General features: G+C 49.4%; 3 protein-coding genes across 3 annotated transcripts; all 3 read left to right on the plus strand.

The window, feature by feature from the left end:
- Window positions 1-4,899: 4,899 nt before the first annotated feature.
- On the plus strand, window positions 4,900-6,539 carry LOC129043208 (ubiquitin carboxyl-terminal hydrolase 17-like protein 22). The gene has a single exon (XM_054499941.2). The coding sequence runs from the start codon at window positions 4,900-4,902 to the stop codon at window positions 6,487-6,489; it is 1,590 nt and encodes a 529-aa protein (XP_054355916.1). The 3' UTR covers window positions 6,490-6,539.
- A 3,028-nt stretch (window positions 6,540-9,567) lies between these two features.
- Window positions 9,568-11,207, plus strand: LOC134740082 (ubiquitin carboxyl-terminal hydrolase 17-like protein 22). The gene has a single exon (XM_063669441.1). It carries the CDS (start codon window positions 9,568-9,570, stop codon window positions 11,155-11,157), a length of 1,590 nt encoding a protein of 529 aa, XP_063525511.1. The 3' UTR covers window positions 11,158-11,207.
- A 3,028-nt stretch (window positions 11,208-14,235) lies between these two features.
- Window positions 14,236-15,825, plus strand: LOC134740083 (ubiquitin carboxyl-terminal hydrolase 17-like protein 22). The gene has a single exon (XM_063669442.1). It carries the CDS (start codon window positions 14,236-14,238, stop codon window positions 15,823-15,825), a length of 1,590 nt encoding a protein of 529 aa, XP_063525512.1.
- Window positions 15,826-17,535: the final 1,710 nt, after the last annotated feature.

A 17,535-nucleotide genomic window follows, 5' to 3' on the forward strand; every position in this document is an offset into this window, starting at 1 on the left:
CAACGCAAGGGGACACACCCTGTGACTCCTTCCTTAATTGAGTGCTGATATTTGATTGGTTTATCGCGCACCTGATGGGTGGGTGGGGTGTTCGCGGTTGGTGGGGGTGAGGTATATAAGGGCTGATGCGGCCAGACAGCTCCTCATTTGAACACCCTCTCGGAAGAGATAGCGTCTTTCTGCAACCCGCGGTCCCAGCAGAAAAACCTTGTGATCCTTGTTCCAGGCGACATGGAGGACGACTCACTCTGCTTGGGAGGGGAGTGGCAGTTGAACCGCTTTTCAAAACTCACATGTTCTGGGCCAGGTGCAGCTTTTGCTGAAATCCAGCGGACTTCTCTCCCTGAGAAGTCACCACTCTCATCTGAGACCCGTGTCGACCTCGGTGATGATTTGGCTCCTGTGGAAAGACAGCTTGCTCCCAGGGAGCAGCTTCCTCTGAGTAGCAGGAGACCTGCTGCGGTGGGGGCTGGGCTCCAGAATATGGGAAATACCTGCTACGTGAATGCTTCCCTGCAGTGCCTGACATACACACCGCCCCTTGCCAACTACATGCTGTCCCGGGAGCACTCTCAAACTTGTCATGGTCACAAGGGCTGCATGCTCTGTACTATGCAAGCTCACATCACACGGGCCCTCCACCGTCCTGGCCATGTCATCCAGCCCTCACGGGCATTGGCTGCTGGCTTCCATAGAGGCAAGCAGGAAGACGCCCATGAATTTCTGATGTTCACTGTGGATGCCATGAAAAAGGCATGCCTTCCCGGGCACAAGCTGGTAGATCATCACTCTAAGGACACCACCCTCATGCACCAAATATTTGGAGGGTACTGGAGATCTCAAATCAAGTGTCTCCACTGCCAGGGCATTTCAGACACCTTTGACCCTTACCTGGACATCGCCCTGGATATCCAGGCAGCTCAGAGTGTGAAGCAAGCTTTGGAACAGTTGGTGAAGCCCGAAGAACTCAATGGAGAGAATGCCTATCATTGTGGTCTTTGTCTCCAGAAGGCGCCGGCCTCCAAGACATTAACTTTGCACACTTCTGCCAAGGTCCTCATCCTTGTATTGAAGAGATTCTCCCATGTCACAGGCAACAAACTTGCCAAGAGTGTGCAATATCCTGAGTGCCTTGACATGCAGCCATACGTGTCTCAGCAGAACGCAGGACCTCTTGTCTATGTCCTCTATGCTGTGCTGGTCCACGCCGGGTGGAGCTGTCACAACGGACATTACTTCTCTTATGTCAAAGCTCAAGAAGGCCAGTGGTATAAAATGGATGATGCCGAGGTCACTGCCTCTGGCATCACTTCTGTCCTGAGTCAACAGGCCTATGTCCTCTTTTACATCCAGAAGAGTGAATGGGAAAGACACAGTGAGAGTGTGTCAAGAGGCAGGGAAGCAAGAGCCCTTGGCGCTGAAGACACAGACAGGCGAGCAACGCAAGGAGAGCTCAAGAGAGACCCCTGCCTCCAGGTACCCGAGTTGGACGAGCACTTGGTGGAAACGGCCACTCAGGAAAGCACCTTAGACCACTGGAAATTCCTCCAAGAGCAAAACAAAACCAAGCCTGACTTCAACGTCAGAAAAGTCGAAGGTACCCTGCCTCCCAACGTACTTGTGATTCATCAATCGAAATACAAGTGTGGGATGAAAAACCACCATCCTGAACAGCAAAGCTCCCTGCTAAACCTCTCCTCAACGAACCCGACAGATCACGAGTCCATGAACACTGGCACACTCGCTTCTCTGCAAGGGAGGACCAGGAGATCCAAAGGGAAGAACAAACACAGCAAGAGGGCTCTGCTTCTGTGCCAGTGAGCTCAGTGGATGTGCCGACCCACACATAGGGGTGCGCAAACACACACACACACACACCCCCACAAGCACGCACGCAAACACACACACACCCACACAAACACGAACACTGCCAATCCTAAGTAAAGTAATGAGGAGCCCAAGTTTCTGTCTGTACAACACGGACAACGCAGACAACCTCTGGAGGGACTGTCTGTGTGTTTGTGTTCACGGTAGATGACATTCAGTGTGTATTTCTGAATATGACCTGTTGACGTGTAGGTTTGCGTGTGAGGTTATTGCAGGGGACTGGGTTGACTATTTTCTCCCGGGGTGTGTTTCACTCGTCAGTTGTTGGTCGGCATGAGAAGGTGAAATTTTGTTAATGTGGGACATCCGTGGATCCTTCTCGCCACCTTGAGTCGTGGAAACTGGAATGCATTTGGAAGATAGGAACGGTGCTCTTCTTTCTTACCCTGACTCGCCGTTTTTACACTGGTTTTTGAATGGACCTCAGGCGCCCTAGGACTTGTGCACTTGGTGGAACCCACAGAACGCCGGAAACAGACAGACCGACTTGCCTGTTTCACGGTGTCCAATTCCAATGAGTTGAAACGGAAAATTTTCCCACTGGCATGTAAGTCATTTGGAAGTAAGTCGTATTGGTAGTCAAGGAAATCACACACAGGAGTGTGTGTCTTCAACGAAACTAAATTCAGAAAGCCCTGAAATCAATCTCATTTGGTGTGTTTACAGACGGCATCTGGGGAGATTCCGGGTCATTCGTCCAGCTGCGAAAGGTGCATCTCTGAAGCCCAGTCCCTGTCCTGCAATCAGACTTATTTATCCGACGTGGTGTTTCAGTGGAAATGATTGTGGGAAATGACCACTTCCTTTTCTGTATTTGCTGATTAGGTTTCATGGTCCCTGTCTCGTTAGGTGCAGTGATCAGAATTGACCAACCCCTGAGGAAGGTTGTCCAGTGCACAACCCAGGGCTCGGTAGAACCGCAGAATCTTGGGTGCAACCCTGCTCAAGCACCCAAATGTGCACACGAACAGGGTTTCTGTGTGACGTGTGTGAAAACTACAGTGTGATGCGAATGACTCGCAGACTGTTTATCCATTGGGCTCCCCTCAAAATCAGTTATGAGCATGAAAGGACACCGATGCCCAGGTCCCGGCTCCAGGAATAAGACCCTCCAGGGTCTAGTGTGAAGCCACGGCATCAGGATTGCTCAGGCTTCTGGGGATCATTCTCCTGAGAATGGTGGCTCCTTTCTCCCTGTGGAGCATCTTTCAAAACAGTGCTCCTTTCTTCCCCCAGGACACTCGACATCACGCGCAGGAAGCCTTCTGATTGAGCACACCTGGCCCATGAAAAGACAAGGGAAAGAAACGGGGCCGAAGGTCACAGTCCTCTCATTCCACCATCCTTCTTTAAATCATCCTAATTTCATGGGCCCTGAGGCCAGGGCTGTTTCTTTACACCTCGAGGCCTTGGCGCCGGGACTCAATTCTGCCCTGTTGCTTACTGTCTGAGACATTTTGGGAAAATCCCTAGAGCCAGGATCTCCATTCCTGGTAAGCCAGAGAGCCTGAAGACACACCCAAATTCTGACCCTCTTAGCTCAGGGAACATGTCCACCTTCGTCAGCATTAAAATTTTTGCACCAGATGTGCTAACTGCAATTCCACCATACAATGCCTAACTGGAAATGGAGGCAACATCTCAGATCCTGAACAATTGATGCGAGAATCCGTGAGACACACGGCTTATTTGGGCCTTTTGCCACTGAAACAAGGGCCAGTATTAACAACGTTATACAATCCTCTGATTCACTCCCTGCTTTTCAATCTCTGCGATGCTTTCTTCTTGAGACAGGGCCTCACTCCCGTCACCCGGGCTTTTCTACGGTATAATTTTCCTTGTTTGCTTTTGTCAAATTGGGAACTTTTTATTTCATCTCTATCAAATGTTGAACCATTATCACATACGTATGAAAATATTACCACCCATACTGTGAGATATGTTGCTTTTATTTTCATCATTTCTTTCATAAACCAAAGGTTTTAGTTGGGATACCTTCTGATATCTCAAGACTTTTGTTTCATGTTTTCTTAAACTGCCGTCGGACGTCTGAAACCGCTGACTGTAGCATGTCATGACTATTTCTCTTTTCTGGTAAACCTCAATTTGGGGAATGTCATCAATTAGTCTCTCGGTGATTGCGTGATTTCACGAAAGTCTTTCACATTCTACTTTGTGCACTGAGTATCTCTTCAAACTTCAGTGCATGTTTCTACCACTTGATGCTTTATTATATGGGAATCTAACTTTCACAAGAGCATTTCAGGCAAAGACTTGTCTTGTTCCCCACTGGCAGGCAATTTCACTCGGATACACAATCAATAGGCTGAGCATGGAAAGGTTACCGCTGGAAGGTCTGTTTGATTCCACGGATCTCTCCTTTCTTATTGAGGAAAAAAAAATACGCTGTGCTAATTACTGTACTTCATTGACTATTCTCCAGTCAGAAAGCGCACTTCCGACTTCTTGTCCTTCAATCGCTGAAGGGATGATGGTATCTGCCAAAAGCACACACTTGAAAGTACATCCCAGCACAAACACACACACACACACACACACACACACACACAAACACGGACACACACACACAAGCGCGCACACACACACGGCTTCATAGGTAAAGATTTCTTCCCTGACATTGTTTTACCTAAAATAAGGCAAGTGTGTGGCCACTGTCCCAACCCGGTTACACTCGTATTCTACGTGCCTATCAGCCTGAGGAGTAATTGGATTCAGGTGTTCTGGAAAGCATGATGTGGGCTGTGTCTGTTGAATTCCCAGCAACGCAAGGGGACACACCCTGTGACTCCTTCCTTAATTGAGTGCTGATATTTGATTGGTTTATCGCGCACCTGATGGGTGGGTGGGGTGTTCGCGGTTGGTGGGGGTGAGGTATATAAGGGCTGATGCGGCCAGACAGCTCCTCATTTGAACACCCTCTCGGAAGAGATAGCGTCTTTCTGCAACCCGCGGTCCCAGCAGAAAAACCTTGTGATCCTTGTTCCAGGCGACATGGAGGACGACTCACTCTGCTTGGGAGGGGAGTGGCAGTTGAACCGCTTTTCAAAACTCACATGTTCTGGGCCAGGTGCAGCTTTTGCTGAAATCCAGCGGACTTCTCTCCCTGAGAAGTCACCACTCTCATCTGAGACCCGTGTCGACCTCTGTGATGATTTGGCTCCTGTGGCAAGACAGCTTGCTCCCAGGGAGCAGCTTCCTCTGAGTAGCAGGAGACCTGCTGCGGTGGGGGCTGGGCTCCAGAATATGGGAAATACCTGCTACGTGAATGCTTCCCTGCAGTGCCTGACATACACACCGCCCCTTGCCAACTACATGCTGTCCCGGGAGCACTCTCAAACTTGTCATGGTCACAAGGGCTGCATGCTCTGTACTATGCAAGCTCACATCACACGGGCCCTCCACCGTCCTGGCCATGTCATCCAGCCCTCACGGGCATTGGCTGCTGGCTTCCATAGAGGCAAGCAGGAAGACGCCCATGAATTTCTGATGTTCACTGTGGATGCCATGAAAAAGGCATGCCTTCCCGGGCACAAGCTGGTAGATCATCACTCTAAGGACACCACCCTCATGCACCAAATATTTGGAGGGTACTGGAGATCTCAAATCAAGTGTCTCCACTGCCAGGGCATTTCAGACACCTTTGACCCTTACCTGGACATCGCCCTGGATATCCAGGCAGCTCAGAGTGTGAAGCAAGCTTTGGAACAGTTGGTGAAGCCCGAAGAACTCAATGGAGAGAATGCCTATCATTGTGGTCTTTGTCTCCAGAAGGCGCCGGCCTCCAAGACATTAACTTTGCACACTTCTGCCAAGGTCCTCATCCTTGTATTGAAGAGATTCTCCCATGTCACAGGCAACAAACTTGCCAAGAGTGTGCAATATCCTGAGTGCCTTGACATGCAGCCATACGTGTCTCAGCAGAACGCAGGACCTCTTGTCTATGTCCTCTATGCTGTGCTGGTCCACGCCGGGTGGAGCTGTCACAACGGACATTACTTCTCTTATGTCAAAGCTCAAGAAGGCCAGTGGTATAAAATGGATGATGCCGAGGTCACTGCCTCTGGCATCACTTCTGTCCTGAGTCAACAGGCCTATGTCCTCTTTTACATCCAGAAGAGTGAATGGGAAAGACACAGTGAGAGTGTGTCAAGAGGCAGGGAAGCAAGAGCCCTTGGCGCTGAAGACACAGACAGGCGAGCAACGCAAGGAGAGCTCAAGAGAGACCCCTGCCTCCAGGTACCCGAGTTGGACGAGCACTTGGTGGAAACGGCCACTCAGGAAAGCACCTTAGACCACTGGAAATTCCTCCAAGAGCAAAACAAAACCAAGCCTGACTTCAACGTCAGAAAAGTCGAAGGTACCCTGCCTCCCAACGTACTTGTGATTCATCAATCGAAATACAAGTGTGGGATGAAAAACCACCATCCTGAACAGCAAAGCTCCCTGCTAAACCTCTCCTCAACGAACCCGACAGATCACGAGTCCATGAACACTGGCACACTCGCTTCTCTGCAAGGGAGGACCAGGAGATCCAAAGGGAAGAACAAACACAGCAAGAGGGCTCTGCTTCTGTGCCAGTGAGCTCAGTGGATGTGCCGACCCACACATAGGGGTGCGCAAACACACACACACACACACCCCCACAAGCACGCACGCAAACACACACACACCCACACAAACACGAACACTGCCAATCCTAAGTAAAGTAATGAGGAGCCCAAGTTTCTGTCTGTACAACACGGACAACGCAGACAACCTCTGGAGGGACTGTCTGTGTGTTTGTGTTCACGGTAGATGACATTCAGTGTGTATTTCTGAATATGACCTGTTGACGTGTAGGTTTGCGTGTGAGGTTATTGCAGGGGACTGGGTTGACTATTTTCTCCCGGGGTGTGTTTCACTCGTCAGTTGTTGGTCGGCATGAGAAGGTGAAATTTTGTTAATGTGGGACATCCGTGGATCCTTCTCGCCACCTTGAGTCGTGGAAACTGGAATGCATTTGGAAGATAGGAACGGTGCTCTTCTTTCTTACCCTGACTCGCCGTTTTTACACTGGTTTTTGAATGGACCTCAGGCGCCCTAGGACTTGTGCACTTGGTGGAACCCACAGAACGCCGGAAACAGACAGACCGACTTGCCTGTTTCACGGTGTCCAATTCCAATGAGTTGAAACGGAAAATTTTCCCACTGGCATGTAAGTCATTTGGAAGTAAGTCGTATTGGTAGTCAAGGAAATCACACACAGGAGTGTGTGTCTTCAACGAAACTAAATTCAGAAAGCCCTGAAATCAATCTCATTTGGTGTGTTTACAGACGGCATCTGGGGAGATTCCGGGTCATTCGTCCAGCTGCGAAAGGTGCATCTCTGAAGCCCAGTCCCTGTCCTGCAATCAGACTTATTTATCCGACGTGGTGTTTCAGTGGAAATGATTGTGGGAAATGACCACTTCCTTTTCTGTATTTGCTGATTAGGTTTCATGGTCCCTGTCTCGTTAGGTGCAGTGATCAGAATTGACCAACCCCTGAGGAAGGTTGTCCAGTGCACAACCCAGGGCTCGGTAGAACCGCAGAATCTTGGGTGCAACCCTGCTCAAGCACCCAAATGTGCACACGAACAGGGTTTCTGTGTGACGTGTGTGAAAACTACAGTGTGATGCGAATGACTCGCAGACTGTTTATCCATTGGGCTCCCCTCAAAATCAGTTATGAGCATGAAAGGACACCGATGCCCAGGTCCCGGCTCCAGGAATAAGACCCTCCAGGGTCTAGTGTGAAGCCACGGCATCAGGATTGCTCAGGCTTCTGGGGATCATTCTCCTGAGAATGGTGGCTCCTTTCTCCCTGTGGAGCATCTTTCAAAACAGTGCTCCTTTCTTCCCCCAGGACACTCGACATCACGCGCAGGAAGCCTTCTGATTGAGCACACCTGGCCCATGAAAAGACAAGGGAAAGAAACGGGGCCGAAGGTCACAGTCCTCTCATTCCACCATCCTTCTTTAAATCATCCTAATTTCATGGGCCCTGAGGCCAGGGCTGTTTCTTTACACCTCGAGGCCTTGGCGCCGGGACTCAATTCTGCCCTGTTGCTTACTGTCTGAGACATTTTGGGAAAATCCCTAGAGCCAGGATCTCCATTCCTGGTAAGCCAGAGAGCCTGAAGACACACCCAAATTCTGACCCTCTTAGCTCAGGGAACATGTCCACCTTCGTCAGCATTAAAATTTTTGCACCAGATGTGCTAACTGCAATTCCACCATACAATGCCTAACTGGAAATGGAGGCAACATCTCAGATCCTGAACAATTGATGCGAGAATCCGTGAGACACACGGCTTATTTGGGCCTTTTGCCACTGAAACAAGGGCCAGTATTAACAACGTTATACAATCCTCTGATTCACTCCCTGCTTTTCAATCTCTGCGATGCTTTCTTCTTGAGACAGGGCCTCACTCCCGTCACCCGGGCTTTTCTACGGTATAATTTTCCTTGTTTGCTTTTGTCAAATTGGGAACTTTTTATTTCATCTCTATCAAATGTTGAACCATTATCACATACGTATGAAAATATTACCACCCATACTGTGAGATATGTTGCTTTTATTTTCATCATTTCTTTCATAAACCAAAGGTTTTAGTTGGGATACCTTCTGATATCTCAAGACTTTTGTTTCATGTTTTCTTAAACTGCCGTCGGACGTCTGAAACCGCTGACTGTAGCATGTCATGACTATTTCTCTTTTCTGGTAAACCTCAATTTGGGGAATGTCATCAATTAGTCTCTCGGTGATTGCGTGATTTCACGAAAGTCTTTCACATTCTACTTTGTGCACTGAGTATCTCTTCAAACTTCAGTGCATGTTTCTACCACTTGATGCTTTATTATATGGGAATCTAACTTTCACAAGAGCATTTCAGGCAAAGACTTGTCTTGTTCCCCACTGGCAGGCAATTTCACTCGGATACACAATCAATAGGCTGAGCATGGAAAGGTTACCGCTGGAAGGTCTGTTTGATTCCACGGATCTCTCCTTTCTTATTGAGGAAAAAAAAATACGCTGTGCTAATTACTGTACTTCATTGACTATTCTCCAGTCAGAAAGCGCACTTCCGACTTCTTGTCCTTCAATCGCTGAAGGGATGATGGTATCTGCCAAAAGCACACACTTGAAAGTACATCCCAGCACAAACACACACACACACACACACACACACACACACAAACACGGACACACACACACAAGCGCGCACACACACACGGCTTCATAGGTAAAGATTTCTTCCCTGACATTGTTTTACCTAAAATAAGGCAAGTGTGTGGCCACTGTCCCAACCCGGTTACACTCGTATTCTACGTGCCTATCAGCCTGAGGAGTAATTGGATTCAGGTGTTCTGGAAAGCATGATGTGGGCTGTGTCTGTTGAATTCCCAGCAACGCAAGGGGACACACCCTGTGACTCCTTCCTTAATTGAGTGCTGATATTTGATTGGTTTATCGCGCACCTGATGGGTGGGTGGGGTGTTCGCGGTTGGTGGGGGTGAGGTATATAAGGGCTGATGCGGCCAGACAGCTCCTCATTTGAACACCCTCTCGGAAGAGATAGCGTCTTTCTGCAACCCGCGGTCCCAGCAGAAAAACCTTGTGATCCTTGTTCCAGGCGACATGGAGGACGACTCACTCTGCTTGGGAGGGGAGTGGCAGTTGAACCGCTTTTCAAAACTCACATGTTCTGGGCCAGGTGCAGCTTTTGCTGAAATCCAGCGGACTTCTCTCCCTGAGAAGTCACCACTCTCATCTGAGACCCGTGTCGACCTCTGTGATGATTTGGCTCCTGTGGCAAGACAGCTTGCTCCCAGGGAGCAGCTTCCTCTGAGTAGCAGGAGACCTGCTGCGGTGGGGGCTGGGCTCCAGAATATGGGAAATACCTGCTACGTGAATGCTTCCCTGCAGTGCCTGACATACACACCGCCCCTTGCCAACTACATGCTGTCCCGGGAGCACTCTCAAACTTGTCATGGTCACAAGGGCTGCATGCTCTGTACTATGCAAGCTCACATCACACGGGCCCTCCACCGTCCTGGCCATGTCATCCAGCCCTCACGGGCATTGGCTGCCGGCTTCCATAGAGGCAAGCAGGAAGACGCCCATGAATTTCTGATGTTCACTGTGGATGCCATGAAAAAGGCATGCCTTCCCGGGCACAAGCTGGTAGATCATCACTCTAAGGACACCACCCTCATGCACCAAATATTTGGAGGGTACTGGAGATCTCAAATCAAGTGTCTCCACTGCCAGGGCATTTCAGACACCTTTGACCCTTACCTGGACATCGCCCTGGATATCCAGGCAGCTCAGAGTGTGAAGCAAGCTTTGGAACAGTTGGTGAAGCCCGAAGAACTCAATGGAGAGAATGCCTATCATTGTGGTCTTTGTCTCCAGAAGGCGCCGGCCTCCAAGACGTTAACTTTGCACACTTCTGCCAAGGTCCTCATCCTTGTATTGAAGAGATTCTCCCATGTCACAGGCAACAAACTTGCCAAGAGTGTGCAATATCCTGAGTGCCTTGACATGCAGCCATACGTGTCTCAGCAGAACGCAGGACCTCTTGTCTATGTCCTCTATGCTGTGCTGGTCCACGCCGGGTGGAGCTGTCACAACGGACATTACTTCTCTTATGTCAAAGCTCAAGAAGGCCAGTGGTATAAAATGGATGATGCCGAGGTCACTGCCTCTGGCATCACTTCTGTCCTGAGTCAACAGGCCTATGTCCTCTTTTACATCCAGAAGAGTGAATGGGAAAGACACAGTGAGAGTGTGTCAAGAGGCAGGGAAGCAAGAGCCCTTGGCGCTGAAGACACAGACAGGCGAGCAACGCAAGGAGAGCTCAAGAGAGACCCCTGCCTCCAGGTACCCGAGTTGGACGAGCACTTGGTGGAAACGGCCACTCAGGAAAGCACCTTAGACCACTGGAAATTCCTCCAAGAGCAAAACAAAACCAAGCCTGACTTCAACGTCAGAAAAGTCGAAGGTACCCTGCCTCCCAACGTACTTGTGATTCATCAATCGAAATACAAGTGTGGGATGAAAAACCACCATCCTGAACAGCAAAGCTCCCTGCTAAACCTCTCCTCAACGAACCCGACAGATCACGAGTCCATGAACACTGGCACACTCGCTTCTCTGCAAGGGAGGACCAGGAGATCCAAAGGGAAGAACAAACACAGCAAGAGGGCTCTGCTTCTGTGCCAGTGAGCTCAGTGGATGTGCCGACCCACACATAGGGGTGCGCAAACACACACACACACACACCCCCACAAGCACGCACGCAAACACACACACACCCACACAAACACGAACACTGCCAATCCTAAGTAAAGTAATGAGGAGCCCAAGTTTCTGTCTGTACAACACGGACAACGCAGACAACCTCTGGAGGGACTGTCTGTGTGTTTGTGTTCACGGTAGATGACATTCAGTGTGTATTTCTGAATATGACCTGTTGACGTGTAGGTTTGCGTGTGAGGTTATTGCAGGGGACTGGGTTGACTATTTTCTCCCGGGGTGTGTTTCACTCGTCAGTTGTTGGTCGGCATGAGAAGGTGAAATTTTGTTAATGTGGGACATCCGTGGATCCTTCTCGCCACCTTGAGTCGTGGAAACTGGAATGCATTTGGAAGATAGGAACGGTGCTCTTCTTTCTTACCCTGACTCGCCGTTTTTACACTGGTTTTTGAATGGACCTCAGGCGCCCTAGGACTTGTGCACTTGGTGGAACCCACAGAACGCCGGAAACAGACAGACCGACTTGCCTGTTTCACGGTGTCCAATTCCAATGAGTTGAAACGGAAAATTTTCCCACTGGCATGTAAGTCATTTGGAAGTAAGTCGTATTGGTAGTCAAGGAAATCACACACAGGAGTGTGTGTCTTCAACGAAACTAAATTCAGAAAGCCCTGAAATCAATCTCATTTGGTGTGTTTACAGACGGCATCTGGGGAGATTCCGGGTCATTCGTCCAGCTGCGAAAGGTGCATCTCTGAAGCCCAGTCCCTGTCCTGCAATCAGACTTATTTATCCGACGTGGTGTTTCAGTGGAAATGATTGTGGGAAATGACCACTTCCTTTTCTGTATTTGCTGATTAGGTTTCATGGTCCCTGTCTCGTTAGGTGCAGTGATCAGAATTGACCAACCCCTGAGGAAGGTTGTCCAGTGCACAACCCAGGGCTCGGTAGAACCGCAGAATCTTGGGTGCAACCCTGCTCAAGCACCCAAATGTGCACACGAACAGGGTTTCTGTGTGACGTGTGTGAAAACTACAGTGTGATGCGAATGACTCGCAGACTGTTTATCCATTGGGCTCCCCTCAAAATCAGTTATGAGCATGAAAGGACACCGATGCCCAGGTCCCGGCTCCAGGAATAAGACCCTCCAGGGTCTAGTGTGAAGCCACGGCATCAGGATTGCTCAGGCTTCTGGGGATCATTCTCCTGAGAATGGTGGCTCCTTTCTCCCTGTGGAGCATCTTTCAAAACAGTGCTCCTTTCTTCCCCCAGGACACTCGACATCACGCGCAGGAAGCCTTCTGATTGAGCACACCTGGCCCATGAAAAGACAAGGGAAAGAAACGGGGCCGAAGGTCACAGTCCTCTCATTCCACCATCCTTCTTTAAATCATCCTAATTTCATGGGCCCTGAGGCCAGGGCTGTTTCTTTACACCTCGAGGCCTTGGCGCCGGGACTCAATTCTGCCCTGTTGCTTACTGTCTGAGACATTTTGGGAAAATCCCTAGAGCCAGGATCTCCATTCCTGGTAAGCCAGAGAGCCTGAAGACACACCCAAATTCTGACCCTCTTAGCTCAGGGAACATGTCCACCTTCGTCAGCATTAAAATTTTTGCACCAGATGTGCTAACTGCAATTCCACCATACAATGCCTAACTGGAAATGGAGGCAACATCTCAGATCCTGAACAATTGATGCGAGAATCCGTGAGACACACGGCTTATTTGGGCCTTTTGCCACTGAAACAAGGGCCAGTATTAACAACGTTATACAATCCTCTGATTCACTCCCTGCTTTTCAATCTCTGCGATGCTTTCTTCTTGAGACAGGGCCTCACTCCCGTCACCCGGGCTTTTCTACGGTATAATTTTCCTTGTTTGCTTTTGTCAAATTGGGAACTTTTTATTTCATCTCTATCAAATGTTGAACCATTATCACATACGTATGAAAATATTACCACCCATACTGTGAGATATGTTGCTTTTATTTTCATCATTTCTTTCATAAACCAAAGGTTTTAGTTGGGATACCTTCTGATATCTCAAGACTTTTGTTTCATGTTTTCTTAAACTGCCGTCGGACGTCTGAAACCGCTGACTGTAGCATGTCATGACTATTTCTCTTTTCTGGTAAACCTCAATTTGGGGAATGTCATCAATTAGTCTCTCGGTGATTGCGTGATTTCACGAAAGTCTTTCACATTCTACTTTGTGCACTGAGTATCTCTTCAAACTTCAGTGCATGTTTCTACCACTTGATGCTTTATTATATGGGAATCTAACTTTCACAAGAGCATTTCAGGCAAAGACTTGTCTTGTTCCCCACTGGCAGGCAATTTCACTCGGATACACAATCAATAGGCTGAGCATGGAAAGGTTACCGCTGGAAGGTCTGTTTGATTCCACGGATCTCTCCTTTCTTATTGAGGAAAAAAAAATACGCTGTGCTAATTACTGTACTTCATTGACTATTCTCCAGTCAGAAAGCGCACTTCCGACTTCTTGTCCTTCAATCGCTGAAGGGATGATGGTATCTGCCAAAAGCACACACTTGAAAGTACATCCCAGCACAAACACACACACACACACACACACACACACACACAAACACGGACACACACACACAAGCGCGCACACACACACGGCTTCATAGGTAAAGATTTCTTCCCTGACATTGTTTTACCTAAAATAAGGCAAGTGTGTGGCCACTGTCCCAACCCGGTTACACTCGTATTCTACGTGCCTATCAGCCTGAGGAGTAATTGGATTCAGGTGTTCTGGAAAGCATGATGTGGGCTGTGTCTGTTGAATTCCCAGCAACGCAAGGGGACACACCCTGTGACTCCTTCCTTAATTGAGTGCTGATATTTGATTGGTTTATCGCGCACCTGATGGGTGGGTGGGGTGTTCGCGGTTGGTGGGGGTGAGGTATATAAGGGCTGATGCGGCCAGACAGCTCCTCATTTGAACACCCTCTCGGAAGAGATAGCGTCTTTCTGCAACCCGCGGTCCCAGCAGAAAAACCTTGTGATCCTTGTTCCAGGCGACATGGAGGACGACTCACTCTGCTTGGGAGGGGAGTGGCAGTTGAACCGCTTTTCAAAACTCACATGTTCTGGGCCAGGTGCAGCTTTTGCTGAAATCCAGCGGACTTCTCTCCCTGAGAAGTCACCACTCTCATCTGAGACCCGTGTCGACCTCTGTGATGATTTGGCTCCTGTGGCAAGACAGCTTGCTCCCAGGGAGCAGCTTCCTCTGAGTAGCAGGAGACCTGCTGCGGTGGGGGCTGGGCTCCAGAATATGGGAAATACCTGCTACGTGAATGCTTCCCTGCAGTGCCTGACATACACACCGCCCCTTGCCAACTACATGCTGTCCCGGGAGCACTCTCAAACTTGTCATGGTCACAAGGGCTGCATGCTCTGTACTATGCAAGCTCACATCACACGGGCCCTCCACCGTCCTGGCCATGTCATCCAGCCCTCACGGGCATTGGCTGCCGGCTTCCATAGAGGCAAGCAGGAAGACGCCCATGAATTTCTGATGTTCACTGTGGATGCCATGAAAAAGGCATGCCTTCCCGGGCACAAGCTGGTAGATCATCACTCTAAGGACACCACCCTCATGCACCAAATATTTGGAGGGTACTGGAGATCTCAAATCAAGTGTCTCCACTGCCAGGGCATTTCAGACACCTTTGACCCTTACCTGGACATCGCCCTGGATATCCAGGCAGCTCAGAGTGTGAAGCAAGCTTTGGAACAGTTGGTGAAGCCCGAAGAACTCAATGGAGAGAATGCCTATCATTGTGGTCTTTGTCTCCAGAAGGCGCCGGCCTCCAAGACGTTAACTTTGCACACTTCTGCCAAGGTCCTCATCCTTGTATTGAAGAGATTCTCCCATGTCACAGGCAACAAACTTGCCAAGAGTGTGCAATATCCTGAGTGCCTTGACATGCAGCCATACGTGTCTCAGCAGAACGCAGGACCTCTTGTCTATGTCCTCTATGCTGTGCTGGTCCACGCCGGGTGGAGCTGTCACAACGGACATTACTTCTCTTATGTCAAAGCTCAAGAAGGCCAGTGGTATAAAATGGATGATGCCGAGGTCACTGCCTCTGGCATCACTTCTGTCCTGAGTCAACAGGCCTATGTCCTCTTTTACATCCAGAAGAGTGAATGGGAAAGACACAGTGAGAGTGTGTCAAGAGGCAGGGAAGCAAGAGCCCTTGGCGCTGAAGACACAGACAGGCGAGCAACGCAAGGAGAGCTCAAGAGAGACCCCTGCCTCCAGGTACCCGAGTTGGACGAGCACTTGGTGGAAACGGCCACTCAGGAAAGCACCTTAGACCACTGGAAATTCCTCCAAGAGCAAAACAAAACCAAGCCTGACTTCAACGTCAGAAAAGTCGAAGGTACCCTGCCTCCCAACGTACTTGTGATTCATCAATCGAAATACAAGTGTGGGATGAAAAACCACCATCCTGAACAGCAAAGCTCCCTGCTAAACCTCTCCTCAACGAACCCGACAGATCACGAGTCCATGAACACTGGCACACTCGCTTCTCTGCAAGGGAGGACCAGGAGATCCAAAGGGAAGAACAAACACAGCAAGAGGGCTCTGCTTCTGTGCCAGTGAGCTCAGTGGATGTGCCGACCCACACATAGGGGTGCGCAAACTCACACACACACACACCCACAAGCACGCACGCAAACACACACACACCCACACAAACACGAACACTGCCAATCCTAAGTAAAGTAATGAGGAGCCCAAGTTTCTGTCTGTACAACACGGACAACGCAGACAACCTCTGGAGGGACTGTCTGTGTGTTTGTGTTCACGGTAGATGACATTCAGTGTGTATTTCTGAATATGACCTGTTGACGTGTAGGTTTGCGTGTGAGGTTATTGCAGGGGACTGGGTTGACTATTTTCTCCTGGGGTGTGTTTCACTCGTCAGTTGTTGGTCGGCATGAGAAGGTGAAATTTTGTTAATGTGGGACATCCGTGGATCCTTCTCGCCAACTTGAGTCGTGGAAACTGGAATGCATTTGGAAGATAGGAACGGTGCTCTTCTTTCTTACCCTGACTCGCCGTTTTTACACTGGTTTTCGAATGGACCTCAGGCGCCCTAGGACTTGTGCACTTGGTGGAACCCACAGAACGCCGGAAACAGACAGACCGACTTGCCTGTTTCACGGTGTCCAATTCCAATGAGTTGAAACGGAAAATTTTCCCACTGGCATGTAAGTCATTTGGAAGTAAGTCGTATTGGTAGTCAAGGAAATCACACACAGGAGTGTGTGTCTTCAACGAAACTAAATTCAGAAAGCCCTGAAATCAATCTCATTTGGTGTGTTTACAGACGGCATCTGGGGAGATTCCGGGTCATTCGTCCAGCTGCGAAAGGTGCATCTCTGAAGCCCAGTCCCTGTCCTGCAATCAGACTTATTTATCCGACGTGGTGTTTCAGTGGAAATGATTGTGGGAAATGACCACTTCCTTTTCTGTATTTGCTGATTAGGTTTCATGGTCCCTGTCTCGTTAGGTGCAGTGATCAGAATTGACCAACCCCTGAGGAAGGTTGTCCAGTGCACAACCCAGGGCTCGGTAGAACCGCAGAATCTTGGGTGCAACCCTGCTCAAGCACCCAAATGTGCACACGAACAGGGTTTCTGTGTGACGTGTGTGAAAACTACAGTGTGATGCGAATGACTCGCAGACAGTTTATCCATTGGGCTCCCCTCAAAATCAGTTATGAGCATGAAAGGACACCGATGCCCAGGTCCCGGCTCCAGGAATAAGACCCTCCAGGGTCTAGTGTGAAGCCACGGCATCTGGATTGCTCAGGCTTCTGGGGATCATTCTCCTGAGAAGGGTGGCTCCTTTCTCCCTGTGGAGCATCTTTCAAAACAGTGCTCCTTTCTTCCCCCAGGACACTCGACATCAGGCGCAGGAAGCCTTCTGATTGAGCACACCTGGCCCATGAAAAGACAAGGGAAAGAAACGGGGCCGAAGGTCACAGTCCTCTCATTCCACCATCCTTCTTTAAATCATCCTAATTTCATGGGCCCTGAGGCCAGGGCTGTTTCTTTACACCTCGAGGCCTTGGCGCCGGGACTCAATTCTGCCCTGTTGCTTACTGTCTGAGACATTTTGGGAAAATCCCTAGAGCCAGGATCTCCATTCCTGGTAAGCCAGAGAGCCTGAAGACACACCCAAATTCTGACCCTCTTAGCTCAGGGTACATGTCCACCTTCGTCAGCATTAAAATTTTTGCACCAGATGTGCTAACTGCAATTCCACCATACAATGCCTAACTGGAAATGGAGGCAACATCTCAGA

This window comes from Pongo pygmaeus, chromosome 7 (assembly GCF_028885625.2).
Source record: "Pongo pygmaeus isolate AG05252 chromosome 7, NHGRI_mPonPyg2-v2.0_pri, whole genome shotgun sequence".
Classification (NCBI taxonomy): Eukaryota; Metazoa; Chordata; class Mammalia; order Primates; family Hominidae; genus Pongo; species Pongo pygmaeus.